Source organism: Aythya marila, assembly GCF_965140915.1.
Source record: "Aythya marila genome assembly, chromosome: 3".
Taxonomy (NCBI): domain Eukaryota; kingdom Metazoa; phylum Chordata; class Aves; order Anseriformes; family Anatidae; genus Aythya; species Aythya marila.
The window spans coordinates 31,584,960-31,596,831 of NC_139044.1; the positions used below are offsets into that span (position 1 = coordinate 31,584,960).

An 11,872-nucleotide genomic window follows, 5' to 3' on the forward strand; every position below is an offset into this window, starting at 1 on the left:
ATATATTTTTTTTTCCCATCCAAGAAAGTCAAATACACCTAAAACTGGTACAGAAATAAGGGAGAGAGAAAAAGGGGAAGGATCTGCCCTTGCAGACCCAAACTCACTGCAGGAAAGCAGAGCTCAGGACAGCTCCCTGCAGAGCAGACGTAGGCTTCCGTCTTGCAGAGCCCTGCTGATGTCCAAGTGCAGGAATCCTCCTGCCATCCGAGTCAGCTCCAGGAATTAAGTTGGAGCAAGCATCTAAGTCTCTGAATGCTCAGCCCCTGTTGGCTGAGAAACTTCCACTTTCCACGTATACATTGCATGATGTATTTCCCTTTTAAGGCCAGGAAATTCAAGAAAATTTGGACGTTAATTGAGGTATTATTTGTTGTGAGTTCCCAGCCTTGCCTCGCTATCTGCTGTGAAAGAAAACAGTTCTCCGTCACGCTCCTATAATTCAGCATTATTAGAATTAGAAAAACAGACGGCTATGGGAGAAAAAAATTGAAAGTAATGAGATGGGAGGCAGTTGCATAAGCCGGTAGGAACAATCGGCACTTTGTTGCCTTCAGGCTATCTAATGATTAAAACACTATTTTGGAGAGTCTGATTGGTAGGAGGCACCATCGGAGAGAAATCAAGAGATGCAGACGGCAGGAGAAAACGTTAGCGCCCCAGTTAAGCCAAATGTTTGATCCCGCTCTGGGTCATGGTCCAGCTGCCAAGTGAGTCACCACTAACATGCAGAGAAGGGCGGGCTGGTAGGCACTGCAGGCAGCACTTGCAGAGACACAAAGATGAGGCTCATCTGTGTCATTAACAGAAGGCCTTTGGGTGCAGGCCTAGGTTTTCCAGAAGGACTTTTAGCTGAGTGAGGCAACACCCAAAAGTGCTGCTGCATGCACGGAGGCAGAAGTACAGCTGTACTTTGTGGGAAGTACAGCTACGAAAAGGACGAAAAATACTTTACACGCTTGTGACTCTCCCCTCAGGTTGCAAGGTTGACTTGTCTTTCTTGATGGATGGGAGCTGGAGCATCGGTAAACGCCGCTTCCAGCTCCAGAAGCAGTTCCTCAGTAACGTGGCTCAAGCCCTTGGCATTGGCAGCGCTGGGCCCCTGATGGGCATCGTCCAGTATGGGTAAGGGCCGCTTCTGCACCAGCTCACCTGCACACAGACATGCCAGGGCAGAGCAGAGCAGCAGGGTCATCCAGCTTTTCACCTCTACTGCTACTTATGGTTGAACGTGATCCAAAATTATACCCACTGTGGCCTTTTCAACAGATGCTGAGATGAGCACAAACAAGCATGCATTTATGCACAAGAGGCTACAGACCTAGCTCTGTTTTGTTATTGCCAGAAACAAGAATCATAACATTTGGAGATGCTTGTTGCTGAAACACTATCTAAAACCTCACCAGTGCAGCCTTCTTGATAGTTTATATTCTCACTCATATTCATGGCATGGAGGCATTTTGTTGTCAGTGCCAGTGCTCCCATCTTGGGGCCTCTACTGTGGCTGTGCATGCTGACCAGCCCTGTCCTGGGGGGAACCCAAAGGGAATAGGGCACAATCATGCCAGATAATAGCATCGCCCTGCCTTAACAAAATTTGGTGGGCTCCTTGCTTCAAGAGAGCAGTTTGTCCCCATCTGCTGCCTTCCCCCTCTTCTGGCATGTCCTGGGAAGAGCTACTCCCATCACTGGTGGGTAGGGGTGTGCGCCCCAACAGCAACATCTGTGGGGCTAGCGTATGCTGAAGGCCTCACACCTGCACTACCAGGAGCCAGGTAGTGCAGACAGCTCCTAAAACGCCCATACTTCTGTATGTAAGGCAAAAAAGCTGACGACTGCTTCTTATTTTTTCTTTTTTTCTGCTAGTGATGACCCTTCCACAGAATTTAGCCTAAAAACTTATGCCAACCCCAAGGACCTAAGAAACGCCATTGAGAAAATCCCCCAGAAAGGTGGACTTTCCAACGTTGGTAGGTGATGGGATGCATGCACGGCCTCAGCTCGGGGAGGGCTCCGGGGGGCCTGGAGCGAGGCTGCGCCTCCTCTCCGGCTGTGGAGGCCATGGGCAGCAGGGCCTGGTGCTGGGGCAGGGCTGGCTGGAGCACACACTCCGACTGTAATGTGCCTTCCTTGGTCCAGGCTGCTGCAAGTCCATCACAAGTGGAGCTACCTTTCTTCTCATGGACATATCCCACTGATGCATTGGTGGCCACCTCCAGCTGCTGTGGGACACCAGGCGGGGGCAAATAGGGCTCCACACAGCTGCCAAGAGGGTTCAGGAGGTGCTGGCACCAGCAGTGGTGACCTCCCTGCCTGCTCACACAGCCACAGAAACCGCATTCCCCAGCTCTCAGCGTGGCTCTAACACTTGGGCCTGCACTTCGTCCACCATTCCAGGAGTAGGTTGCTCATAGCCCCGGAGGGACTGTCAGGCAGAGCACTGCCGGCCCTGTAACTCATCCTCAATCTCTTTCTTTTTCCAGGAAAGGCACTTTCATTTGTTACCAAAAACTTCTTTTTGGATGCTAACGGAAACAGAGGTGGAGCGCCCAACGTGGTCGTGGTGATGGTGGATGGGTGGCCAACCGACAGAGTGGAGGAGGCCTCCAGGCTGGCCAGGGAATCAGGGATCAACATTTTCTTTGTCACTATTGAAGCAGCTGCTGAAAACGAGAAGCAGAATGTTATCGAGCCTAACTTTGTAGACAAGGTACTTACCGGGCTGGGCTCTGGCTGGAAGCTTGGTGTGAACTCAACCTTTTTTCTAGTGATTTAATTCAGGGAGCTTAAGCAGTCCCTCTCAAAGGACATTTTGCTTTCTTTCTTAACTCTCAGGGTTACTTCTGGTCCTGCTCACACTGTCTTGATGTCTCACATACAAAGAGGCAGCAGTGCTGAAACCAGAAAGGGGATCTTTCTGAAACTTGCTAAGAGAGACAGCAAACTGTCTGACAGCAAATCTCTGACCCGAGGCACATCACGGAGCAAACAGCTCTTTGCTGACTACCCATTGGCACAAACCTGCAGTCATTCTGAGGCAAAAGGTCTGAATGTTCAGCAGCGTGACAAAGCACAAGCACAGCCTGAGATTTCTGTGACCTCCTGATGTGCCTCTCCCACCTGGCAAAGGCTGGGAAGCCCTGAACAACCCAGCACCCTTGCTGCACTGACAAGTAGGTCCCACACATACCAGGGCTGGGACACTCTACGCACAGGCACATCTCAGTTGTTAGCCACACTGGAGAGCTGAAGCATTTTGTTTCCATGGTTGAGCTGATGTGGGTTATTTTTCCTTGGTTATTTATTTCTGCTGCTATGAACTCTTGGAAAAGGAGCAAATCCCTGTCATGTGCAGAAAAACAAAACAATAGCAAACAAACAAACAGAGAACACAAGCCTTGCACTACTTGCTTTTGGCACTAATGGTTGCCTGCTCAGTAGTGCCTCAGGACAAGCTGGCACAAGATTATGGCAGGAGGCATCTACCAAGTGCCAGACCTGCCTGAGCTCAGGAAGCCGGGCAGTTATCTGTTATTTTCAGAAAACAGACTCCTGTCTGAACCATGTTACTCTGCCATAAATAATTTTCCATGAGTTTCAGGGCTGTTCCAGAGGGCTCCGCTGTCTCCGGTCAGCATTTAATTAGACTATAGCCTTATTTGCATTTACTTTTCAAAAGAGCAAAGCAATAGCAAGTCTCTGTGAACCTGCCAGAGAGCACAAGTAGTAGAGGTGACTTAAAATAGGAAGGTAAAGAGGAAATGGTGACCTGACAAAGCTGCATCTCAACACTAAAATTGCCCACCAGACCCCCACAAACTCAATTTCCGCCACTCCCTGCTCTGTGCTGCCCCTACTTCCTGCACTCACCTGATTCCCACTAATCCTCCAAAAGCTTCCCTCAAATCTGCTCCCTACAAATATTCAGTTACAAAGATAAATATATATGTATTTTCTTTTCTATCTTTATGTGCTTTTTGCATTGCTTGTTCTTTTTTTTTTTTTTTTTTAACATGGGTGCAAGCCAGGGAGAAACCAACTTCAGTCCCAGGTTTCAGATCAAGGCAGCAGGGTCTGTCAGCAGGCACAACTCTCCTGGTTGGCCTAACCCTGGGAGGGTAGGAGCTGACTTTGCCGTCTGGCAACCACGTCTGGCTGAGCCATGCTAACAGTGGCTCTGTGATTTGGATGCTTTCTCTGCAAACAATATAACTTATCTAAAAAAGCTTGACAGGTGGCAAACTTGGTTATTACCCTTCTTTCATGGCTATAATATCAGCTCCATCCCACAGCTTTTTTTAAAAAAGGGCTGAAAAACCTGGCTCCTTAGAGAAGCATCTGTGATGTTACATTGACGTCATTTCCCAGGGAAGCAGATGGTGACTGGAGGAGAGGCCCCTTCAGACTCTAGCATCGCTCTTTCCAGGAGCCTAAATTTACAGTTTAGCTAAAATCCCAGCTGAAGGAGGCGGACCAAATTTCCACTGCATTCATACTTGTGGTGTTTTGCAGGCAGTGTGCAGAACAAACGGTTTCTATTCCATCAGCGTGCCCAGTTGGTTTGGCCTACACAAGATCGTCCAGCCCCTGGTGAAGCGGGTCTGTGACACCGACCGGCTGGTGTGCAGCAAAACGTGTCTCAATTCAGCTGACATTGGCTTCGTAATCGATGGCTCCAGCAGTGTTGGCACTGGCAATTTCCGCACTGTCCTCCAGTTCGTAGCCAACATCAGCAAGGAATTTGAGATTTCGGACACCGATACCCGCATCGGAGCTGTCCAGTACACATATGAGCAGCGACTTGAGTTCAGCTTCGACAAATACAGCACTAAGCAGGACGTGCTGAGTGCTATCAAAAGGATCAGTTACTGGAGTGGTGGGACCAGCACAGGGGCAGCCATCAGCTACACCTCTGAGCAACTGTTCACCAAATCCAAACCCAACAAAAGGAAGATCATGATTCTCATTACAGATGGCAGGTCTTATGATGATGTCCGAGTGCCAGCCATGACAGCTCACCAAAATGGTAAGCTCTTCTGTTATCTACTCTTCCTGCACACTTCCACATTTACCCAGGTCAGAGAAACACAGTTTGCTATCATGCACAGACACTGGAGGAACCCTTAGGAAGGAAGCATAGCACCTCATCCTGGGATCCCATCAAGCTCTAGACCACCATCTGTTCTCTATCTGAATGAGGAACTTCACACACACACAAAAAAAAAAAAAACAAAACAAAAAAAAAAAAAAAACATACAGGTATAGCAAGATGCAGCTAAGCCTAGGAGATCTCCACAGAATTCTACTATCTTAGTAACACATGAAGCCTCCTTTGGCTTTCTAGTCAGGATATTCACACATCTCACAGTGCAATAGCAAGACATTGGAGCAAGAAGCTATTGTTCAGATCCCCACCATTGAGAGCTTTACTATTGTCTAAGCCTTTTTGCTACTGGCAACAGGCATTGTTCCAATGCACAAACCAGGCCTTTCTTCCAATTTGACGATGCCACTTTTAGACAGAGAGGGTACCACAATTCACTGCCCGTTCTTAGTGGCCTGGTAACTATGTCTGCAGTATTTGTGTTAACCAACTTAATTTAATGCGATGAAAACTATAATGCTCATTCTTATTTCTGGGTTTCTTTCCAGGAGTTATAGCTTACTCCATTGGAGTTGCTTGGGCTGCTCAAGATGAACTGGAAGCCATTGCAACAGATCCAGATAAGGAGCATTCCTTCTTTGTGGATGAATTTGACAACCTCTACCAATTTGTTAATCCACTCATCCAAAACATTTGCACAGAATTTAATTCACAGCCACGGAACTGATGGAGTGGAACAAGGCAGGATCCTTGGGCATCATGATGAAAGCACACAAAATGCTGCCGGAGTAATGCCAGCCCTGAGCTCAAGAAATACCAACACTGATTTTCTCTGGCACTTTCCGGTTAACAAAGTTGATTGCATCCCTATGTATGATAATGCTCTGTGTAGGCTGTTGATTTCTTTTTTTCCCCCTGCAGGCTTCAGAACCTCAGATTTGGATGGATAGTAAAAGAGGAGGAATTAAATGGAGGTGTTGGAAAAGCTGCTTCTGGTATAAATCCCCAGCTCATCTGACTCCCACCTCTGGGCACACACAGGCTTGTGTTCCACGGTTTCAAAGCACATCACTGATACCACAGTGTTGTTGGACAACCCATAAACCCTGATGATCTGGTCTTAGCACCCTCACCCTTTAAGACGTGCCACCTGCTTCCTGGGGGACCAGGTCCCTGCAGGGAGCAGCAACGCTGCTCAGCTACAGTAGCTGAAGCACCTCTACGTGACACTGCCTGTCACCTGTCACACAGGTCAGGATTGAAATCCCAGACACAAACTGGAAAGTTAACCTTCAGCTAGTGCAAATTCAAGTATTGAGATTTATCCAAACCCAGAGACTGGAAAACCAGCGAGAGGCCAGAGTCAAGCTATGGGATCTGCAACCATTTAGAGGCCCCAGTAAAGCTCCAGATCCACACAGCAGCCAACATGCAGGAGCTGGAATCTAATCTCCCACAGCACGGCATTAAAATGTGGTTAGATAAAAGAAATAACAATCTTATCCCCTTAGCTCACTGGCTCCACTTCATCATGTAGCTCAAGGCCTGCTGCATAGCAGGAGAGCTGCAGAGGCAGAAGAGGCTCCTTTGATAAAATTGTGGGTTTAGGCTGCACACTGTCTGAAAGGTGTTTGAGACCCCCACTGCTCTATCATTAAACTACGGCACAATTGGAACATCTTACAGCAGTCTTTAGTGTGTGGATAATTATTTGAGAGCCATTGCAAAGATTTAAAAGGAAAGTATCTTAAAGTCCTGTATTATACACCGGGAAAAGCAGTCTTTCTAAATTTTAAAGGCATCCTTTTCTGAAGTTGGGGTGGACTTCTGTTTTATGGGTTGATTTCAAAATATACTTTCTACAGCCCTGAGTTATTCAGAATTCACAACTGTTTCTTATTTGAAGAGGTCAGCTGGTCAGCAACGGGAGTAATGACACATTAAGAGGGTCTAAAGGATTGCACTACAATTAGGAAGCAGCAGTTGCTGGTTGTTTCCATCCAGTGCCATTTAAGAAAATACATTCCTTAAGCAGAAGTTACAGAAGGAAAGGAATGATGTTTCAGTGCCAGTAAAAATGTGCATGTTCATGCACCTTATCGCAGTCAAAGCAACACCACATCAGGCTTGTGGAAATAACAGGAAATTGGAAGAAATTAAAGCTCAAATTTCACATCTTACTCACAAACCTGATTTTTAATAACCTTTACAGTTTTAATAAATAACCATGACCCAGGATGTTATTATTCACATAAAAAAATAATAACTGAAGTTGCCAAAGGAGGCTTCTTTCTGTCAATAAAATGTACACGATCTTTCAAATCTTTGTTTAGAAATATAACTGAAGTAGCTTAAAAATTACAAGAGAAGTAACCATAATTCAAATTAACAGAGACAGCCACTTCTACGTGATCTCCCTAGCACGATAACATACATGTAAGCCAGGCTAGGGTCCTCTCATGAGGTGCTCCAACCATTACTACCAAAAGCAACACTGGATGAAGCAGTAGTTTTACACAGGGATGGTTCATATCTCCCTCTTTAAGAAAAAACATTCACTTCTAGCTTTAAATGAACTTTATCAATATGAAAATGCTATCTTCAGAGAAGACACAGGTCATTGCCAGCTTCCAAAAAAACAAAAGCAAAGTCATAAAAGATATTTGCACACAGTTTTTAACACTAACCTGTGCTGCAGCACTTCCCCAGCAATAGCCTCTTGGCTTGATAAAACTAACCATTAAGGACAGAGAGTTACATAGAGGAGCAGCCCTGATAGCCCCATCTTCAGACCCACTTCCCTCACCACTGTTCTGCTGTTCATTCTCTGTCAACAAGGAATATTACATGGGCTGGATGAACCCAAACACATACAACAGATTTACTGGGGACTTTAATTCAGATGCCAGATTCATAATCTGAAAACCCATTTGCATTAATTTGTGGCTAGCTGAGAAGGCCTAGGCCTTAACTTCTAACTACTCTTAAGATTGCAGCCAAATTTTTAATGCAACAGCTTACCACTGCACATCAATTTCCATACTGGCCATACCCTCACAGCACAGGAGACTGGCACTCCTCCACGGGTGCTCCCAAAGGCCGTGCCTGTGCTCCCCCAAAAGCACAGCACAGATGGCCAAGGCATTAGGAACAGCTGGAGCCACAGGTGTTCTTTAGGACAGACTTCTACCAAAAGCTTAAAGCAACAACACTGAGTTTTCAAACACTCCCCACAGAAAAGCTGAAGAGCTATCTTCCACCACAAGCATTTATTAAGGGCACAGCAGGGTTTGTTGTTGTTGAAATGGTTTGTCTTAAGTTCACAGAACACCCATGGTGCTCAGATGCCAACAAGCAGTTTTATTAAGTTCTTGAGATGACCTTCAAATTAATTTTTCATCTCTCATCTAACCTGCGATGCTCTACCCATAAACACTGTAAACTCAAGTGTAATCCTCAGAAGCTGCCAAAATATGACCTTCATTCAACACAAGCGTGGATCGGCACAGAACACACTTCTCTTTTAACCCTCCACCTTTCATAGCAATGAAAATATCACATCTACTGAAGTCTCAAAAAAATATTAAAAAATGATAATACAGCTTCATAAATGTTTGAATGGGGTATATTTGGAGAAAGCAGCAGAGCTCTTTTTGTAATATATACAAGCTGTTTTGAGCTTCTCAATACAAGTTGCTATATATTTTGCAATAAAAATGTCCCAAAGGCATTCGAAGTACGTTGCCTTGTATGTAATTCAAAAAATAAGTTTCAAATACAGTCCATGTCATGTTAGTTTCTGAAACACAGCCGAGGCTTTCACAAGATTTTAGCAAACCTAGTAAGACTGGAAAAAAAACACACAAGTGTTTTGTATTTCAGTGTTTTTTTGTTTGCTTGTTTGTTTACATACTCAGCTGAAGAAAAAAAAAATGAAATGCCTAGAAGTGAGCTAGCAGAGGCAGGACCACCAAATTACTGGTCAGAGGAACTCTTATTTGAAACTGTACTGACTTCTGGGGTGGAAGCTGCAGCCTGTTTGGGGCATCCAGAAGAGTAGGGCACCAACGGGTTGGGCCTAGAGGCAGGCAGGCAGCCAGAGCAACTACTCACTGGACGTACAGCCAAAAGAGGGGTCTGATCACCCTCTCTCTAGGACACAGGCATCTTGGCACTCAGGAGTTGGGCTGGTAGCTTATCACTGCTCAGCAGTCACAGTGCAGAGCATGCACCAGGAAATGGACACCACCGTGGGGGAGCTCAATGTGGGGGCAAGCACCTTTCCCTCAAACTCCAGCAGCAACTCCCCACAACTCAGGTCAACAACCTGAGTTCAGTTATCTCAACAGACAGAGGTAACAACCCTGTTTCTCAGCAGTGTGTTACCGAGGCTAGTCTGGATGTAGGATACTTGAACCCACTGCTGTCACTGGACACAAGAGACATTGCCTGCCACGTGCACCCTCTGGCTCCTCAGCTGCTTCAGTACGCAGAGGCCTTCCCTGTGGCAGCTTCTCAGCTTGCTCCTCCTACCACCACTCTCCAGCACATAAAGTAACAGTGACAGGAACCAGGAAAAAACTCTGGGGTTAAACATCTAGACAGGCCCAACTCAACCTAAACTTCCTTAATGGATCTACTACCCTACCCATCAGCTCCACAGGTCTTACCCATGCTGAGGTGGCAAGTCAAAGCAAGCAGTACATATGAGAAATGAGACCTAGAAACCAAACAGTAAGAAAGTTTTCTATGCTACACATACCTTAATTTATGTTGTGGTTGAACGAAGTCACCATCTCTGTCCTTCTTCTAGCTATTTTTCCCTGCCCACCATTATGGAAAGCAATTAAGCCAATTCCATTTTCTTTTCCACTGCCATCTCAATTTGAGGAAGCCTTGGACAACAGCAAGCAACCTACGTTTGTTAAGTTGCCTCTACATTAAAAACATCACAGTGTTATCTGTATAACCAATGAGTGTCTCAAATCCCTCAAGGTAGTCTTTAGGCCTCCTGTGTGGGAGGGTAACTCCTACATTGTTTTCTCCTTACCTCACGAATCTTCTACTGACCTTCTCTGGAGGCAAAACACAGGCTGAATGAATTTGTACCATCATTTCATACAACAATCCTTATTTTCCTCTGAGGAGGGAAGAGGAATAGGACTAAAGCAGAAGGCTTATTTTACCTACCGGGGAGAGAGAAGAGACGAGAACTTCATTTGTCCCACCTACAAGCTTAAAAACCCCAACAGGACGGACTTGCTGACAAGTTGTTCTGCTCGGTTCTGTGTAGGTTCCCATACCACCCCCTCAGCAGCGTTGTTCTGAGCGTTTTCCCGTAGCAACGCGGCTACCATCTGTGATGTGTGGTTTGCTCTCCCTCATCCTCTCCCCAAGGGCAGAACCATGCGCTTATTTTTATTTTAAACAAATGTTCTACCCAGGAAGCGCACCACGTTTCACCGTGATCAGGGGAGGCTGATAGTTCCTGAGCAACGGCACCGTTCCCACCCTGCACGCGTCTTCAGCCGAGGCAGACAGCAGGGACCACGTGCCTTATGCAGGGTGCCAACAGTGACGAGGCAACAGAACAGTACAAAAACAAGACATATGGAGAACGGAGAAATTGAGACAGCCCCTTAAATGGTAACCCTCGGTGCAGTTCAAAAGGTTCACATGAAGTCACCTCGAGCCCCTCCACACCCAAGGCACTAGACCGTGTGCACTTCCACCTCCCGGTACATGCTCCAAGAGCACAAACTTTATGAGAAAAACAAAAAATTATGAACACAATACAAAATGTTGAAAAATAGTATTTATTAGCACCCAATTTACATAATTATATGGTACAAATGACACTTACTTGCTGCTGTAACATTAAATAAAGCTGCTCTTAAAAACCATTGCTTGTTTCTGGAAGTCCATGTGATTTTGCTCAGCACAGAACGCGGGTACAGTATACAGCTATCCCACTTCACTACTGTCATATCAATATAAATACCTGCATGGTTACCTCAACGTGGTCTCATTTTAAATGGCACACTAACATATGCAGATCTATATAATTTTAATGACAAAATAGTTATCTGGATTATTCAGGCAAGTGAATGTAGCTTTAAATAGAACCTATCCAAGAAGTTTCACAAAGTATGAATTGCAGTGAAAAAGAGAAAATTCAGGGCTGCAATCAAGAAGCTCAAAAATATAGTGGTGTATTTCAAAATAATCTCCCTCTGAATTTTCTACCTTGTCATTTCAGATATTTATCCAGGATTTTAAAATATTGAATTTTAGTAAAAGTTTAATACTAAGTGTTTGAAGAAGCATTTTCACGTATAGCAAATATTTATACTTTTTCTTATAAAGGCTTATCAAATCTTTGATCTTTGGAGAATGATCACTTTTTCACTTTTTTTGTTTCCCACAAGAAGCCTATCTGAAATCTTTGAAACACGTGAGTTTTTTGAATCCTTACTCCCAAGAAAACTATTTCCTTCACAAATTAGAAAACAGTATTTCTCACTTAAAAAAAAACAACCAACACATTCACTTTTGTACAACAGTAGCATTTAAACAAGGTAGTTTGGTGGTATTGTAGTTTGACAGCTTTGTACCGAGCCATACACAAACTGACAAGCAGACTATTACTCAACAAGTAGGCATTTCTCATTTGGATTCACCACTTTGCAAGACACTTGAAGCCCAACATTGTTTCAAAGTAGTCATTCAAAACTGGCGTGCAAAATCATAACCTCAGCATAATTCTGA

General features: G+C 45.0%; 1 protein-coding gene across 2 annotated transcripts in view; it reads left to right on the forward strand.

The window, feature by feature from the left end:
- Window positions 1-8,720, forward strand: part of VIT (vitrin) — a 53,408-nt gene extending 44,688 nt beyond the window's left edge. For both annotated transcript variants that reach the window (XM_082755910.1, XM_082755911.1), the window contains 5 exons: window positions 978-1,125; window positions 1,867-1,970; window positions 2,484-2,710; window positions 4,513-5,026; window positions 5,653-8,720. In XM_082755910.1, the coding sequence (XP_082612036.1) occupies window positions 978-1,125; window positions 1,867-1,970; window positions 2,484-2,710; window positions 4,513-5,026; window positions 5,653-5,831 (1,172 nt within the window). In that variant the 3' untranslated portion in view covers window positions 5,832-8,720. The remainder of the gene's footprint in view (window positions 1-977; window positions 1,126-1,866; window positions 1,971-2,483; window positions 2,711-4,512; window positions 5,027-5,652) is intronic.
- Window positions 8,721-11,872: the final 3,152 nt, after the last annotated feature.